Genomic DNA, 19,540 nt, shown 5'->3' with positions numbered 1-19,540 from the left:
AGACATCACACAGTGTATTGCAGGAAAAAGTTAGAGTCTCAGATTTGTTTTAAAATTAAATAAAAAATATTATCCAAACCAAAAAATATTTTGTCATGACCTTGAAGATGTAATTTTTAAGTGATTTTCATTTCTACACAACCAGTAAAATGTATACGTTTTAAAAAGAAGTCAGTTATGCTACTTAATATTTTTGTGAAAACGCTTTATTTATATAATATTTATTTACAATTTATTTATAACAAAATGTTTTTGTAATAATGTAAGAATCTTTGTCACTTTTGACTAATTTAATGCATCCTTGCTGAATAAATTGATACACTTCTAAAAAAAAATCTTACTGACCTCAAACTTTTGAATTGTAGTGTAGATTAGAATTAGTTTCTGCTCTGACTGCAGTAGGATAACACTTAGGAGAGGGTGATGACTTGAGATGCAGATGGTTTCCACATTTAGAAGAGGAGGTGAGAAGCCGCAAGTGCGTTCGCAGAAAGACATTTCCATGTGTTTCTTCGCCAAAAGCTGTAGGTGTGAGTGCATATATCATATGTGTCTGGGTTTTACTCAGATGATCATTTTAATTGAACCGGCCTGCCAGACATAGGAACAGCATTTAATGACATTAAACTTGGTTTATATTAAGACTTTTAAGACACGACCATACACATTCTGCATTGAACCACATTCCATGACAATATAGATTTCTATGATGGACCCTAATTAGATTCAACGGCAAGATATTTATTACATATTATTAGCACATTTACAGCAGATCTAAACATTAGAGGTACATCTACTTCACCTGGAATATAAAATGTTTAAACACTTCGCCATTAAAGAATTACAACAAATGTATGGAGTTAAACGATTAGTTGACTTCCAGAATAAAAATTTCTTGATAATTTACTCACCCCAATGTCATTCAATATGTTTATGTCTTTCTTTCTTTAAAGAAATTAAGTTCCAATATGTTCATGTCTTTCTTTCTTTAAAGAAATTTCAGAAAGAAATGAAGGTTTTTGAGGAAAACATTCCAAGATTTTTCTCCATATAGTGAACTTCAATTGGGATCAAAAGGTTGGAGGTCCAAATTGCAGTTTCAATGCAGTGTCAAAGGGCTCTCTACACAATCCCAGCTAAGGAAGGGTCTTATCTAGCGAAATGATTAGTACGATTAGTAAAAAAAGCTCATCTTGCTCTAGCTCTGCGATGTGCATCTGCAACCTTACGCATTGCGTAATCATGTTGGAAAAGTCACATGCGGTTAGTTCTTCGTCTGTGTACTTCGGTTTAAAAAGGTAGGGTGAAAAACTCCATCCCATTTTCTCCTCCAACTTCAAAATCATCCAACATTGTTCTTTCACATTATTTGTAAAGGGCATTTGACTTTATTTGCAAGTTCGCTTTGTAAGCACTGGGTTGGTACTTCGTCATGCGTGCGTGATTACGTAATATGTGAGCTCGAGCTAGTACAAGACAAGCATTTGTGGTTAAAAAGTATATAAATTTTAATACTTCTTCGAATATTACCAATCGTTTCAATAGATAAGACCATTATTCCTTGGCTGGGATTGTGTAGAGCCCTTTGAAGCTGCATTGAAACTGCAATTTGGATATTCAACCCGTTGGCCACTATTGAAGTCCACTATTCGGAAAAAATCCTGGAATGTTTTCCTAAAAACCCTTAATTTCTTTTCAACTGGAAAAAGAACGACATGAACATCTTGGATAAAATAGGGGTGGGTGAATTATCAGGAAATTTGTATTCTGGAAGTGAACTAATCCTTTAAAAAGTTACTCAATCCACACACATGACTGGCCCATTCTCACTTTAGAATACTGTAAAGAACAGTTAAATAAAATCATTTTAATGCCATTAAAATATTTGTTTTCCATTTTTTCCTCAAACCTTTAAAGTTATTTTTCAAAACATGAAGAGATAGCTCATCCAAAAATGAAAATTCAATCATCATTTACTCACCGTCATGACGTTTTAAACCTGTTTGTGGAACACAAAACAATTTAAAATATCAACTTTTGTGTTTCACAGATGAGAGCAAGTCATACAGGTTTGGAATGACATGAGAGCAAGTAACACCTAAATCCAGTTTTCTAGAAGCACAAAGCATAACACATCTGAGAGCAAACGTCCACAGCAGTGCATCAGATCTGCTATGTATCCAGTGTTATCGCCTCAGTCATTCTTAAATGGTAAGGCAAGCTCATGGACTCACATGTAGGAGATGGAGTCCACCACATCGACAGATTCAAGTTCCCACCGTCCTCCCCACAGGAGTTGTTTGAGCTGTCGGCAGTGGCCCCTTGAGATTTCTCTTGATTCTGCAAGTTGAATATTTTCGGAAGCGAGGCCAGAGCCAGCGCAGAGGCCGGAGACGGGCCGCAGAGGCGCAAACGCAAAGCCTTGGCTGAGCGGTGGAGGTCACCAATGAAGCAGTAGCAAAAAGGGTTGAGAGAAGAGTTGGTGAGGCCCAACCATTGTGCAAAGGGTCTGGTCTGAAGGAGCCAGTCCGGTGGATGGCGCAACTCGCGATCCAGCCAAATATCAGTCACATACATTGGCAACCATGAGAGAGCGAAGAGCAGCACCAAAGCTGCGACCATACGTGCGATCTGTTTGCGCCCTTGCAGCCTTGTTTCATGAAGTGCCTGGGAACGCGGGTCTAACTCTGTGAACCGTCCCTCTGTACCAGTGCTACGCAGCCGACGACACGTAAGGAAGGCTAGAGTGAGATTAAACCCAACGGGTAGGCAGTAGAGAGCGCTGAACAGCAGGACGTTGTACGCTTGTCGCAAGCGCGGTTGAGGCCATACCTCTCCACAGACGGGCAGCACGATGGCAAGCCCTTCAATTAAAGCTACTTCATCACGCCTTGTAACAATGGCGACTGGCATGCAGATCACAGAGGAGATAACCCACACGATTGTGACGGAGACAAGGATGCGCCGACGAGTGAAGTAGGCACGGGATTGTAGTGGTGAGTGAACTGCGTAGTATCGACTGATGCTGATAACCGTGATGCTTAGGACGCTGGCGGAAACAGACACCGCTTGTGTGAAGGGCACCGCACGGCAAAGGAAGTCCCCGTACACCCATGGTGTATAGATGCGGTGGCCCAGGGTCACCGGCATGCACACGCAAACCACTGCCAGGTCGCACACCGCTAAGTTTATCAGCAGGCAACGGGTGGCGCTAGCACCCGACAGTCGCATGCTTCCATGCTGGCCCAGTAGGACTTTGAGGGACATGACATTGCCAAAAAAACCCACAAGGAAGGAAATAGAGTACAGGACAGTCAAGATAATGGTGCCAGGCTCTTGGATGGTGAGGAACAGCTGCCATTCTAAAGCTGCATTATCCTGGAAGAAAAAGGTGCTGTTGAAGAAGCTGGCTGGAGCCGACCTGCTCTTGTTTTGAGGTTCACGCTGAAGGTCCAGTGCCCTGGGAAGGTCGTAGAGCAGGGTTGGTGGCTGATCTGGGGTTAGGTTCATAGTGGTTTTCCTGTGATGTTGAGTGGGTGAACTATCACTCATAACTAAACTACATAACTAAAACTACATAGTTTTAGTTTACTTTCCAGGTGCCTGAGTTCCCATTTACGCACAAAAATGCTTGAAGACCATGAAGGAAAACAGAAGATCTCAAATCCATTGTTCTTTTTTTTATTTTGTTGTTTCACTCACTCAAAGCCAATGCACCTCTTCACTTTTATCGTCCCAGACAATAAGGATGACATCAAAAGCATAAAAGACCATCTTCTTTGTTCTTTCACACCTTATTGTCATCACGTATGACCTGAAAAAACACATACACACACACATAAATATACACGCACTTAGGCGACACATCTATTCCCCTAAATTTTTTTTTTAGAAAAGCCACAAAAGCTCACAAGTAAAAGCTTTCAAAATCCTTTCATTTATTTATACTTTCAGTGTTTATAAGGGCAGCAGAGATTCCCATAGTAAATTGTGCTCATTTACTGCTGTTAGCACTTTAAGACAGAAAGGTTTGAGTGATAATTTAAATCAATACAAAAATCAATAAATAATAGCTTAATGTTCACCAGATCAACTGTCAAACTGATATGCAGTCATGTTGATGTGTAGACATGAATTTTACTGATACTGCATTTTTATTTCATTCACTTTTATGCATATTCGAATATAATACTGTATAATAACATGCATGTTGACAAAGGTAAATCCTAGTTTAAAAAAATAAGATTATTTGTTATTCATAAGCAGCTTATTAAAACACTAAATGTTAATGCTATCAATAGTAATTGTATATAATTATATATTTTTTAAAACTAGACACGTATTCATCAGTCGACACAGAACACAGCTAATTTACCCACATCTGAAATTGAAATGGATACTTACATCAAACACTATATTCCAGTGGGTCAAAAGTTAAAATATATCCTCCAGGTAAAGATCAACGTGCATTTTCCATCAGACTTCCATTAAATCCACCGCTGTGATCCGTCAGTTACCTGTTCACGACCTCTGGTAAAGGAGATGAGTTATCGGTTGAGGTTCAAGCTTTGGCTTTAATCGTGTTCGATCGCTGCGCACATGCGCCCCCTCGCGGTAGAATAGAGTCATTGATACAGCCACCGGTCACCAGCTGTGCATTCCTTCTGTAACCTGCTGTCCTGTGGCAAGGAGCACGTCCAGACGCGAATTAGCAGTAGAATAAATTAAATATTTCGAATGTGATTAAATATAATTGAATTAACCCACCTCACTTCTATTCTCCCCTACTGTAAAAATCTGACTCTGCTAAAACAGATGGATATTTTAGCTGTATAATGTCACGTTGCAATATATGTTAATGGTCCAAAAACGAGGCTTACTTTCTCTGCAATAATATCACTGGGGAGAAACCTACCTCACATGTAGACTATACTGTAGATCTGCACTGCTATTCATCCGTTAATTACCTCCCACTCTCTTATTCTGCACGACAGTGTTACTTTCTCCTGTCAGCACATTTCATGTTTCTTCGTCTTCTAAATTCATTATAGCCTACTGAAGTCTTTCCATTTTCTACCACACCATATGTGCAGAATTTCCGTTCCGTCTGTGCCCACTGGCATTTCTCAGGGGGCATTATTCATCTTAACCCCTGTGATAGGGATGCAATTAAAACCATATATTAATATCTTACAGTCAGATGCGATGGACCATATCTTAATTTAAATAACCAAGACTCAAATAAAGTCCTTAGGGACGGACAAAAGTCAAAACAAATCTGATCATTCGTGTTCAATATTCATGAAGGCTTATAAGTGCCTACGAAAGTACTCTGTAGTTATACTTTTGTGATAAACGCAAGACAAATTGCAGCCAAAGTGCATTATAATTACTTAACAAAATGTCCTCTCATTCTGGCTTTCACCTCTCGCGTTTAGCGCCAAAAAAATCGCGCGCACTCTCATTCAAAAAAAAGAACGTTAACCGTCGCCTGAGCCTGACCAACTCTATCGATAGTTTCCCCAAAGAAATTAAAGGTCAATTAGTTTTTTGAGAATTATATTGTTTTAGAAAGTGACTTACCATAGCCAAGTGAGGATTAGATATTACAAAAGAATTATAAAATGGTAAACAACTAATGTTTACTTTTTGCATATGTAAAGTCCTAATCTTTTGGGTAATGAAAACGAGGTTGTTATACAGACATAATATTCATTTAATGTGTTGTACTGTTCTGCACCTACAGGTGTTGATATTTCAGCTAATGTAATATTAAAAATACTGGCATATATGTCTCTTCCAGAGCTGTTTTCATGTTAACTTTATACAGTACTGAATGTACAGTATCAGACTTGTTTTCATTAACAAAATCTATACACCATTTCATGACATCTTTTTTGGAGATTTAAAGCCCAACTCCTCATTACACCCATATATGAAAAAGAATAGCCTGGAAATTCTGCTTTATCCATCTTATGTTTTCCCATAAGAGCATGTGCAGCCTTTTGTAAATTTAATGTGTTTGGCTTTTGGTCTCATCTGCTTCCAGCTATTTTTAGCTGTATAAAAAGCTTGTTTTACTGCTTGATATTTCAAACTGGTGTGTCTTATCATATTGTTTTAATATATTATCTTAATTATGAACAGTGATTTGTAGTGAAAACCATTTGACCGTTTACTGCACTTTGTTATTCTTCTATTTCTCTACATTGGCTTATAAACCAGAAGTCTCAAACATTCACAGAAAATGGCTTACTTCTCCGTTGAAAAATAAGGTGGATAGATTCTTGTAACAAGATGAGGGTACGTTTTGCGTAAACTATCCCTTTATCATTATCAAAATTCTTTAGTGTTTTGTTTGATATGATACAATCAATACCTTAATATATGTGACCCTGGACCACAAAACCAGTCATAAGGTTAAATTTTACAAAACTGAGATATATACATCATATGAAAGCTCAATAAATAAGCTTTCTATTGATGTATGGTTTGTTAGGATAGGACAATATTTGGCCGAGATACATCTATTTGAAAATCTGAAATCTAAGGGTGCAAAAAATCAAAATACTGAGAAAATCACCTTTAAAGTTGTCCAAATTAAGTTCTTAGCAATGCATATTACTAATCAAAAATTACATTTTGATAGGTTTACAGTAGGAATTTTACAAAAAATCTTCATGGAACATGATCTTTACTTAATTTCCTAATGATTTTTGACATAAAAGAAAAATCAATAATTTTGACCCATACTATGTATTTTTGGCTATTGCTACAAATATACCCCAGCGACTTAAGACTGGTTTTGTGGTCCAGGGTCACATATGTAAATACAGCATCCCAGGAACAACACACGAATTTAGACTACTTTTCTATATGGCCTTAAAACATATAGCGGTTTATTAACAGCCCAACTGCATTTTTCTTGTTGTACTACAACATGATCTGTTTTTTTTAATTTATGTCTTCTCACAGATTTCATGCAGCTTTCAAACAAACAAGTGTACAAGTTCTGCTTGCAAGTTTGCAAACTTTGGCATTCGTTCATAGCTTATTTCTTTTTCTTTTTTTTTGTAGAGCATACCTTGATAAATGCATACCTTGATCAAGTGATTTTCTTTTTCTTCAGGCACTGATGCTCAACACCCTGCACCAGGTAAGTTCATTTTAATATATTGTTAAAACACTGAATCCAGGCTCAGAAAATCGTTTGTTTTTCTGACATGTACAACATCGTAATCACAAATGAAAAAAACATAAAAAACATGAAAAAATCCATAAGAATTGTTATCAAAACATCAATTTATGACGAATCATTCGTATTCACATTTAGAAAGGAGTGAGTAGGCTCATTTGTTATGGTCTATACAATAGAAAGCTAACAAGAATACGCTAGAAAAAAAAAAGTGTACATTTACAGAAAGAAAAGTTACTGTATGAAAATGTTAAGAAAGGCAGAATATTTCTTCCTCGTAGTTCCTTCAGTCATGCAACTGCATTATATGGTACAGTATCATTTGGATTGTCTCTAATATGATGGTTAGTGGTTGAATACATGTAAATACTGTAAAAAGACTCAATATTTCAGAGCAATTCTACATTGTGTCTATTGAGTGGTAAGGTGCATGTTTGTTTACCCATTTGTGTTGCTTGTAAAATAACACTTGTTCTCTGTATATTCAGTGTTTATGTGAAACGTCTAGTGTTGCATTGACACTTTTTGTGCATGAGTGTTTTGTAGTGGTTGGCTGACACTACATGGTCAAAGCATGTCTGTGCACGATCTTTGAGATTTAAGGATACAAGCCCTTTCCTGCTGGCATCCAAACACAGCGTCCACTTTCGTTACACAAAAAGATAATTCAAACAACACACAACCTCATTTGACTGAGGGTGTCACAAAGTCATAAAGATACAGCATTATAGCATTTTCCAGTTTAAAACGACATTTCTACCTGCTAATGTAATTAATATTTATTAAAAATCAAATGAACACCCATTTTCAAGAATCAATGTTTTGAGTGGCATTAAATGCCACCTTACGCATGATAACATTAGCGGTTGACTGGCGTCATGACGTCTAAACACAATGTCAGCCTTATGACACTGGATGCAAGTAAATGAAACCAACAATACTGCACTTGGTAAAGACAGCTAGGTTATCTTACACTACATCCACACAAGTCTTACTTTAGTGACTGCATGACAAGGAGGAAATTTCCTTAGTTTCATTGTTCCCATCATTTTTTTCCCCTTCTTTACAATTAGTTTTTTTGATCTTTCTCCCGCGGAAAGGTGGCGAAGCCACAAAAGTCCTGTTAGTGGCACAAGTCCAGTTTCCATATTGCAGATCCATCAACACCACAGAGAAGTGTTTCCCCATAAATGTTAAACAGAAAGAAGGAAAAGGCTGACCCTGGTGAAAATCAAATCCGATTCACTACAAAACAAAACCTCCTGTTAAACAATGTGAAGCTTGAAAAAAAAAAAAAAAAAAAAGATTTACACGTGGGGCAGTGGGGAGGCATTTCTCTTTTTGTCCAGGTATCCCTTATTCGCCATTTCCACTCCGAGCAAATTTTCCTCCGTTAGAAATATTCACATTTAAAGTGTGCACATACACACGAGCACCCACAAGTGTATTCACAAATTCAAGTGATATGTCTACAAAACATGTACTATTATTTCATCACAGAGTTCATTGACAATTTTTTTCTTACACTGCAGCTCTAAGCCACGGCGAATGTTGCACTGCACTGTTACACAGAAGATTAGTGCACTGAGTTTTGTAGTGTTGATCATTTAGACATTTTTTAAAGTACAAAAACACTTATATTTACAAAGAGCAAAGCTCGTGAGTTGTGTCGTTTTAAAACACACTCACTAATGCACAAGGCAAACACGCCACGTGCACAATCACACACCGTTTGTGTGCTGTGCAATTGTTTCCCTTCTAGAATAAGATACTGAATGTGCATAATGGCTCAAAGGCTTGATGGCTGTCAATTCACACTGTGGTACACTATAGATTACACTGTACTGTAAATACAAAGAGTGGCCTCCGGTGACAGAAGTCACAAGTACAGTGCCTTGCGAAAGTATTCATACCCCTTCTTTTTTTCACGTTATGTTGCTGCCTTATGTAAAACTGCTTTAAATTACTTTTTTCCACATCAATCTACACTCTATGCACCATAATGGCAAAGCAAAAAACAGGTTTTTAAGATCTTTGCAAATTTATTAAAAATAAAAAAAAACTCCAGTGGCAGGGACTGAGGGACTCATCAGAGGAGAAGAAAAACTCAATGCAACAAAATATTGCGATTAATGAAAACCCAGTGCAGAGCTTTCTGAAACCTCAGACTGTGCAAAAGGTTCACCTTCCAATAGGACAATGAACCTAAGCACACAGCAAGAGTGGCTTATAGACAACTATGTGAATGTCCTTGAGTGGCCCAGCCAGAGCCTGGGCTTGAACCCAATCAAACAAAAAACCTGAAAATGTCTGCCAGACCCCATCCTAGCTGACAGAGCTTGAGAAGTGAAGAGTTGAGACGAAGAGCAGATAATTGCCAAATGTTGATGTGCAAATCTTGTTGCATTATACCCAAAAAGGCTTGAGGCTGTAAAGGTGCTTCAACTAAGTACTAAGTTAAGGGTATGAATACTTATGCAATGTACTTATTTCAGTTTTTATATTTTTAATACATTTATGAAGTTGTGACAATTTTGTTTTTGCTTTGTCATTATGGTGCATGGAGTATAGACTGATGTGGAAAAAAAGTTATTTAAAACAGTTTAACGTAAGGCTGCAACTTAAAACGTGGAAAAAAATGAAGGGGTATGAATACTTTCGCAAAGCACTGTATGTGATTCAGTTAAGTCGTGAACACTCATAAACGAGTAAAAATCTCTGTTAACATCAAATAGCAATGATGAATACCTTGGATAGTGGCTGTAATAGAAGTAGAATGCTGCCATATTGTCAGGAACTGCAGAGAAAGCGCAAAAGTTGCATCTTTAAAACCTATATGCAAAACACTTAAAAATAGAACTCCATCATAAAATCAAATGTCATCATGACATTTCTTGCACGGCAAGGCAAGAGATTTAAAAATGACAGTGGTATAAACCATTATCCTGCTGTGATAATGTGGTCCTGCAGTCCTTGCCAATATGGCTGCCCTGAGAGAATCTCTGTAAGGGTAGTATGGGAGCTACTGTGCTGACGACTGACGTCCTCCAGAAGAGGGCAGTGTAGTTGCTGTGATGCATTATGTGAGATTAGGGGAGTAAAAAAATGGCAGTTTGAATAAAATTTGGCAGAATGGAGTCTTTAAGAAGCCAGTGTGGGTAAGCATGGATGACGGATCCCAATAAAGAATTTCTTAACTGGTGAAGAGGTGTACTGGTGGACTTGACAGGTAGATGACTATTGGTCACGCATTTGAGGATAGTTAATGGATGGCAGAGTGGGGTCGGTGGATGGCTGAATTTGGTCGGCTATTTGGAGCTGAACGGCTGGTTAGTTCTGGTCGCATGTTGGGCTCCAGACCGTTCTGGGATTCTGATGGCCTTGTCTGGTCTGGGCGGCTGGTTGCCAGATATTTGGCCCTCATGCTTGAGGTGTACTGAAAAACAGGGTGAGAAAACAAGGAAAAGGGAAGACATCACATCATTCTGAAGTATTCTTTTCATAATAAGATATGCATTTTTTCCTAATGTGGCACGATTGATGTTAGCAGCGTCTAAATAGACATTAGGACAGAGTATAGCTGTAGCTCTCACAAACATGAAGCACATATAAATATGAACCTCATTCTGTCGTTCTCACTAACTCATTCACATGCGTAACAGACAAACTGACAGTCATTTGGACAGCCTGATGGTATTTTTTTTAAAGCCAAAAGTTGCTGTGATGATGCACATTATCATTATAAGATGTCCTCACGATCGGCTTTAGAGTGCAAGTTTCATTAAAAAGAGTGCGATAAATGTGAAAATGAAAGAGAAGAAAAGTTAACACCATGACAAATAGGGAAAGAAAAGAACAGTGGATGAGAATGACACATATAGATAATGCTGCTATATGTGGGAGAACATTAACAGCTGTTTAGGAGCGGGGTTATAATGTGAGACACTTTACCAAACAAACATGCATGAGGGGTGTTTATCAGTCGGGTGAGTAAGAGACAAAATTCATGCATATTTTGAATCATAAAATCCAGAGAAGGAGAGACTATTCCGTAATATATCAGCGATTCCAATTCCAGCTAGAACAGGCAACAAAAAGCAGCATCCTGGACCATGACATTATTGAGAATCAGATTGCATCCATTGGGTGGTCTCTCCAGTCTGGAGTTTGAATACGCATGCGTCCAGGGCCCATAAATGCAAAATCATAAGGAAAAAACACCTAGAAATTAAGACGGACAGACAGCAGCGCTTATAAGAGATCTCAACGTTCTCGTTTCTGAACTCAAACTAATAGAAGAATGAAAGATGCCCTCGCATGCCAAGTCTGATTAAAAGAGCTGCCTGCCTCTTAAAAAAAGAAAAGAAAAAAAGAAGAGTACCGTGCTCCTTTATTCACTGCGCAAGAACCAGGAGAAGCATTCTCTGGTCTTGTCATTGACTATACATGCAATCATGCAAACGTCAGGATTCTGTAGAGCATTGCAAAACCCACTTCCACTCAACGAAGGGCCTTGACTTAAAAAATAAGAAGAGAAATAAACGCCATCTCAGAACATATTTTAAAGGAATGCATAATCTACCACCATTTACTCTAAACCCATACAAATGATCTTCTATAGAACACAAAAGGTGAAATTTAGCAAAATGTTCATGCAGCCCTTTTTCATACAATGCATATGAATGGAAATGGACATTGTTGAGCACCAAAAATGACAAAGGCTAAAAAATACCCTAAAAGTAGTCTATACTAGTAGTCTAACAATGCATTATATTACAAATCTTATGAAGGTGTACAATAGCTTTGTGAGAACAATACAAAAATGTATTTGCAGAAAATCTTCCTTTTACATTTAACTACTATTAGACGTATACATTTGATATATATTGATTTTGAATATTTGAAAGGGTTTCAATGCTCATCTTCCACTGCACCAGTACACTAGTACCAACTGTGCTTTCTCTTCTCTCTGACAAAGTTGACACAGTGTGTATTTTGATTGAGTACATAGTCAATTGCACTGTGTTTCAGAATGAAGCGCACTGTTTTTACACTCTAGCAGCTCGTGATTCAGTGTTTTCAGTCTCTGAGTAGCTTGGTTCACAGTAAATGCAGTAAACTATGCAGTAAACTCCATGACTGCATGTTCTGTGAGTTTAACATGCATTTGGAATTGCAATATATTGCACTTTATTTTCACATTTGCAAGATTCCCAACATTTTTGTGGACAGGTACATACAGAATTTCACATTGTATTGAAGTTACACAGTAAATTAAAGTATCCACCTTTTTCTTTTAATGCGGAAGTAAGCCTATGGGTGAGACTTCCGGTTCATTAGACACTAACGGGGAAATAATGAGAAGAATAACAGCGTGCAGTAAAGGGTAAAACTGTTTGCACTATAAACCAGTGTGTTCATAATTAAGATGTTACATTATAAAATATGGTAAGACACCAATTTGCAATATTATGCAACAAAACAAGCTGTTTTGTATAGCTAAAAATAGCTGGATGCGGATAAAACCGAAAGCCAGACCCATAAAATGTACAAATGGACACGCCCACTATTACGGTTAAAATAAGGTGGATAATGACAACACAATATCTTACAATTTTATTTAGTCCTCCTCACATAAAACTATCTCTAGGCTTCACTTGTTGTATAAACAGCTTTTAGGGTGCTTTCTTGTCATGTTTGGACCACGTCCTTCCCATTCGCATTAACATTTATTGTATGGAAAAAGAGAACCTTATTTCACGTACCAAGGAAGAAAATAAGCAAATGATGACAAAGTTGGCTGGATCTATTTTACCTTGCTGTTTGTGATGACTTTTTTGTGGCGGTTACACAAAGACAACTTGTAACTAGGGTCGCATACAGGCTGCCAAAATGACCTTCAGGACTCTTTATGTGAGTGTTTGAGTTGACAATGTTCACCAATATGCTACAACTATACTAAAATGAGGTTTTACAGTACATAAGTACTATCACAGTAACATCCTGTTTTCTGAATTATCTACAGTGCCTTGTGAAAGTATTCATACCCCGTTCATTTTTTTCACATTTTATGTTGCAGCCTTATGTTAAACTGCTTTAAATTACTTTTTTCCCCACATCAATTTACACTCCATACACCATAATGACAAAGCAAAAAACAGATGTAACAACTTTGCAAATTATTAAAAATAAAACACTGAAATAAGTGCATTGCATAAGTATTCATACCTCAATACTTAGTTGAAGCACCTTTACAGCCTCAAGTCTTTTTGGGTATGATGCGACAAGCTTTGCACATCTGCATTTGGCAGTTATCTGGCATTCTTCGCCTCATCTCTTCACCTCTCAAGCTCTGTCAGCTTGGATGGGGGCTGGCAGACATTTTCAGGTTTCTCCAGAAATATTTGATCGCGTTCAAGCCAAGACTCTTGCTGGGCCTCTAAAGGACATTCACAGAGTTGTCTATAAGCCACTCTTGCTGTGTGCTTAGGATCATTGCCTTGTTGGATTGTAAACCTTCTGTCCAGTCTGAGGTTCTGAATCCTCTGAACTGGGTTTTCATTAAGGCTATCTCAATATTTTGGTGCACTGAGCTTTCCTTCTACTCTGATGAGTTTCTCAGTCCCTGCTGCTGAAAAACAGCCCCACACCATGAGACTGCTACCACCAGACTTTACTTTTGGGATGGTACTCTGCAGGTGATGAGCAGTTCTTGGTTTCCTTAAAACATGATTCTTGGAAGTGAGGTTCATCAGACCACAGAATCTTGTTTTTCCACAGTCTGATGGTCTTTTAGGTGCTTTTTTTTTGTAAATTCCAAGTGTGTTTAATGTGTCTTTACTGAGTAGAGGATTGAGTTTGGCCACACCGCCATTAAGACTGGATTGGTGGAGTCTTGCAGTGAAGTTTGTCCTTCTGTAAGTTTCTTCCATCTGCATGTATTATCATGGAGCTCAACTAGAGTAAGCATCAGCTTCTTGGTCACCAGTATAACCAAGCCCCTTCTCCATCAATTGCTCAGTTTGGCTGGAGGCCAGCTCTAGGAAGAGTCCTAGTTGTTCCAAGCGTCTTCCATTATGGATAATGGAGGCTACATGCTTTTGTGAACCTTCAATGCAGCAGAATTTTTTTCTGAACTCTTCCTTAGATCTGTACCTTGCAGCAAGCATGTTTCTGAGCTCTACAGGCATTTTTTTTTACCTCATTTGACCTGTTTTTGCTCTGATATGCATTTTCAGGTGTTAGACCTTTTCTGAGAGGTGTGTGCCTTTTCAAATCATACTCATTCAAATAAATTTTACCACAGGTTAACTTCATTACAAATGACATGAGTGCTCCTGAGCTAAATTTCAAGTGTCCTACAAAAGGGTATAAATACTTATGCAACTGAATCATTTCAAGTTGTTACACACCAGTTTTGTGCTTTGTCATTATGGAGTGTAGATTGATATGAAAAAAAAAAGTAATTTAAAGCAGTTTAATGTAAGGCGGCAACATAAAATGTGAAAAAAATGAAGTGATATATATACTTTCGCAAGGCACTGTAAAGAACTATAAATCAGTTATGTCAAGCATGGGGTAGGGTTTTAAGAAGATCCATTCAAGAGTAGCTGAATATGTGACACTGCGCTTAAATAACGTCTGTACACCTACAGACATGTGTGTTTGTGTAAATGTGCTTGTGCACTTACTGACGGCGGGGGGGATTCTCTGCCAATGAGTGGCGTGTTCTCGCACCGAGGGGTCTGAAAGTTAGCATTCTGGCTCCTGCGTCACAAACGAGATACCAGTTACTCTGACTCCCTCTTTAAGGGAGGGATTTCCACACCGCGATGCACTAAACTTTACAAATCTAACAAAGTTTTGAACTGCAGGGTAGGAGTAATACGCAAAGCCACTATACTGAGTCATATCTACTATATATGTAGATCAAGATAGATATTGCTTGGGTTGCGTGAAACATTATCAATCATATAGTAAAACTCATTGCACAAGCTGAATTATCTACTTAGACTTTCCATGCCATAATATATTTGTTTCTACACGCCGTTCAGGGGCTCTATATATGATACATTTTATCAATAAGTAAAACCCATGCAGTATTAGCAACTGATCTGAAGCCTACAGTAAATCGAGCAAAGCCCATGCAGTAATCTAGGCTAGCGAGCCTATACTACAGGACCCGTAATACCGGTACGGCCCTTCAAATCCAGCCCATGCATTAGGATGAGGTTAGCGTGGCTACACTCACATGTACTCAGTGACTGGTGCGTTGCTGACAGTGTGTGCCGCAGCGGGGAGACTAGCCTCGCTGCCGTAGGTGCTGCTGCCACAGCTGTACAGGCTAGGCATGTGTACGCGGTAGAGGTTATCGTGCGGCGCTCGCGGGCCGAGTGTGGCCGAAGTCTCATCGCCATCCTCCTCCTCAGACCTTCGGACAAATTAGCACAGGTCAAACACGTGCCCCTGGGTCAGAGGGGAGGGAAACAGGTCTCTCCTCTCACTAGACTTGGTGAAGATCTCTTTAAAACCATTTTTCACGCCAGACCTAATATGACTTTAAAGCATGGACCAAAAATGTTTCATGCATTCGTTTTTCCCAGATTTGTCTCTGTTGTTCTTTTCAAAATGAATTTTCATGACTGTATGTATATTTTAGAAGAATAAAAAAAAAAGTATGCATTTTTTTTTTTTTAGAAAATACATGCACTCAGATCAAACTCCACATTTACATTGAGTGGAACAAATAAGTCTTTCAATACCTTTTAGCCAACCATGTGTGCTTTTGGATATATACTGCATAATATTTTATTAATGACTGTAAAAATAAAATAAAACGATTAAAATTGAAATGAAAATTTAATAAATACACTAGCACTAAACATTTAGGATGAATTATTGCTTTATTTCTTAGAACTGTAAGTTTATATCTCGCAATTCTAACTTTACAACACGCAATTGCGAGTTCACATCTTGCAAAAAAAAATTGCGAGAAAAATATCATAATTGCAAGAAAAACGTCTGAATAAGTTTTTATCTTGAAATTGTACATCATGCAATTCTGAGAAATGAGTCACAATTTTAAAAAAAAAAGTCAGAATTGCAAGATACAAACTCAAAATTCAGACATTTTTTCGCAGAATTGCAAGTTTGAGAATAAGTCAGGAATTGCAAGTTACAAACTTGCATATGCGAGAAACAATTTCTCGCAATTTTAAGTTTATATCCCACTATTCTGACTTTATAACTCACAATTTTGAGTTTATATCATGCAATTCTGTTTGCATTTGCATTACAAAATTGAGTTTATATCCCACAATTCTGAAAAAAAGTAGAACTGCAAGAAAAAAGTTAGAATTGCGAGTTACAATTATGAATTTATAAATCGTAGTTTATATCTCAAAATAAAAAAATTAAAAAAGTCAGAATTGTGAGATGTAAACTTGAAATTGTGAGAAAAAAAGTCAGAACTGGGAGATGAAACTTGCAATTATATTATTTTTTATTCTTTATTCAGTAGCAAAAAACTGGCTTCCTTACTAGCATTTAATCTTTGAAAGATATTAATACTTTTATTCGGCAAGAACACGTTTAATTAGTCAAAAGCGGAAGTTTAGACATAAGTATTCTAATGTTACAAAAATATCCCATTTCAAAAAAATCATTTGAAGTCTGTCTTTCATTCATTATGACACTGAAGACTGGAATCACAGAATGTATTAATTTTTATAAAAATATATGAAAACAGAAAACAATAGTTTTAAATTATAGTAATTGTACTTTTTTAATCAAATAAACACCACCTTGAATGGAAGTGTTTATTATTATTTTATATAACATTCATATTAAAAATTTATATTAAATTTAAATAATTTAAAATCACTGTCAATTTGCTATTCTGGATGTTTAGTGGGAAACATAATGCACCTCAAACTCCTGTTGTTCTTGGCTCTTGATTTAAAAAGCCACTTATAATGTGGCCATAATAATATTAATGGATTCTAATGGCTTACTGAATGTTGTGGTTAAACCAATTGGGAAATAGTTTAATCTGCTAACTGATGGAAAAACCAAGCTCATTACTCGTATTCCAAACTAAGCCATCTGGGTATTTTTAGAATAAGTGTAAAATTGGCAGTCAGGATGCTAAAACAACAAAAAATTGACTTGGTCAATTCAGAATGGGGCAGCATCTCCATTTCATTTATAATGCATTTGCTTCAATAAATGTGCATATTTAGGGACAAAAACAGATAAATAAAAGTAAAAACAATCCTACAGCCATGATTGCTAGTCATAAACAATTCAAGTGAACTTAAGAATCTCACAAAACTACTGTGGATTTCCATTGCATGTCCAATGGATTGTCCTCAGTAACCATTGAACATTCTCTCAGTGGTTTGAGTCATGCATTAAAATCAACAAACAACCACTATGAATCGGATTTGAAAAGGAAAAAGAGGGAAAAACGCATTTTCAACCAAAGGAATTTAAAAAAGAAAAAGTGAATCTGTGTAGATTTGGATGCCACTTTGATCAAGATATCCTTTGTATGTGTAACTCTTAACAGACCTTTTCCGAACCAGCTTGCCCAGTGTGGTATCTAAGCAAATGAACAGTTTCAAATCACCAGCATGTTTCAGTAATAATACTCTTCACAAATGCACATCAGCCTTTCTTGCAGTTTCAAGGTAGTCCAAAGGGAGGCAGCATCTTCCACAGAAATATCAGTCTGCCTTAGCACAGAATTTGGAATAGGGTCTCTTTGTTCTTCCCCTTCACAAGCATTATTGCAGACAGATGCTATACCACGAGTCAAATAACAAATACCATCGTCATAATTCAAAATACTCCTTTCAAAAATTTTGCTTTTATATGTAAGCTATGTTTAGGTTACCCATAGAGCACTACAAAACAAGTGTGTTTCTCACACATACTACAGGGCAGTGGGTTTTCCAAATCTATGACACAACGAGGAATGAAGGACAAGACAACAGAAGCTACACACAGTCATGAGAAGATTATTAATATGTGAAAACAGAAGGAGCAGATGTGAAAATAAAAGCATTAAACAAACAGGTGACTGGCAGTTAAATCTCTGTCCATGAATTAAAGTCCTCGCCTATCTACCAGAGCTGCGTTTGACATATCTTGCCCTCCTCAACCCACCCCACATCATATTTGGGTCTATTTTAACCCTTGCCCTCTCACCTCTTGCTCTGCCAGGTGTGAGGCACACTGCAAACAATGGAGCTAAACATTAGCGCAGTGACGAATGAGAAAAGGACCAGATAAATAAGCCCCTCCACTCCATCGTAACACAGTCCGGTCAGAGCCTGCACATAGTCCTGTGAGACAGGAAAAAAAAAATAACAACAGTCATATGAAAAGCATGTTCCTACTTTAGAAGTCTTTCAACACTATAAAAAAGTAAATCAATGCATTTGCACAAGTAATACAACTATAATCATGGGAAGTAATATAAGAGTGTTCCTTCAACTTTGCACACTGTAATATGAAAGCCCACTTCTGCTATTATATATATAAAAGGTCAACACCCAATTGCAAGTTTATATCTCACTGTTCCGAGAAGTCTTTATCAACAACTTTTTTCTCACAATTGCGAGTTTATTTTTGTAATTGTGACTTTTTTTTCTCAAAATTCAAAAAAAGTGTCTATACTGAGTTTATATCTTGTAATTATCACTTTTTCTCAATATTTAGTTTAGATCTCATAATTGTGACTTTATTTCTCAGAAATGCAAGTCTATATCTGGCAATTTTGACGTTCTAACACACAATTGCCAGTTTTTTTTTTCTCAGAATTGAGTGTTTATATCTCATAAATGTGACTTTTTTTCTCAGAATTGAGTTTTTATATCTCATAAATGTGACTTTTTTTCTCAGAATTAAGTTTATATCTCATAAATGTGACTTTTTTCTCAGAATTGCGAGTTTATATCTTTTATCACACACTTGCCAGTTTATCTTTTCAATTCTGAGTAGTATATATTTCTAGCAATTGCAAGAAAAGTCTGAATTGTGAGATAAAAACTTTACTTTTTTTTTAAATCAATGGCAGAGACTGGTACTGTTGTGCCAGTGTATTAGAAAAGATTAAAATAATACTATTGAATGTTAGTGTATTAGAAAAGGTTCTAATACATTAACATTCAAAAGTTTGAGGTCAGTAAGATTTTTGCTGATTTTGAAATAAATCTCTTAAGCTCATAAGATCTATTTATTTGACAAACATACAGTAATATTGTGAAATATTATAAAAATTGAAAATAACAGTTTTTTTTATTTAATTATATTATACTCTTTGATAAACAGATCATTCAA

The 19,540-nt window shown here is 37.0% G+C and overlaps 2 protein-coding genes across 3 annotated transcripts in view; both read right to left on the bottom strand.

Annotated features, from left to right (window-relative positions):
* Positions 1–725: 725 nt before the first annotated feature.
* LOC141337412 (QRFP-like peptide receptor) lies at positions 726–3,808 on the bottom strand. The gene has a single exon (XM_073843229.1). The coding sequence runs from the start codon at positions 3,550–3,552 to the stop codon at positions 2,173–2,175; it is 1,380 nt and encodes a 459-aa protein (XP_073699330.1). The 5' UTR covers positions 3,553–3,808; the 3' UTR covers positions 726–2,172.
* Positions 3,809–7,959: 4,151 nt separating this feature from the next.
* ttyh3b (tweety family member 3b) overlaps positions 7,960–19,540 on the bottom strand; it is a 48,898-nt gene continuing 37,317 nt past the window's right edge. The window contains exons 12-15 of one of the 2 annotated variants that reach the window (XM_073842441.1): positions 18,407–18,543; positions 15,447–15,626; positions 14,887–14,962; positions 7,960–10,631 (exon numbers count right to left, since the gene is read on the bottom strand). In XM_073842441.1, coding sequence (XP_073698542.1) covers positions 10,458–10,631; positions 14,887–14,962; positions 15,447–15,626; positions 18,407–18,543 — 567 coding nt within the window. In that variant the 3' untranslated portion in view covers positions 7,960–10,457. The remainder of the gene's footprint in view (positions 10,632–14,886; positions 14,963–15,446; positions 15,627–18,406; positions 18,544–19,540) is intronic. The other variant, XM_073842442.1, reaches the window with a different exon arrangement.

The sequence above is a fragment of the Garra rufa genome, chromosome 6 (genome assembly GCF_049309525.1).
Source record: "Garra rufa chromosome 6, GarRuf1.0, whole genome shotgun sequence".
Lineage (NCBI taxonomy): Eukaryota > Metazoa > Chordata > Actinopteri > Cypriniformes > Cyprinidae > Garra > Garra rufa.
This window is presented reverse-complemented; position numbering and strand designations above follow the sequence as displayed.

Coding starts and splice junctions, on each gene's coding strand:
- LOC141337412 (XM_073843229.1), bottom strand. CDS start 3,552: ATGAGTGATAGTTCACCCACTCAACATCACAGGAAAACCACTATGAAC.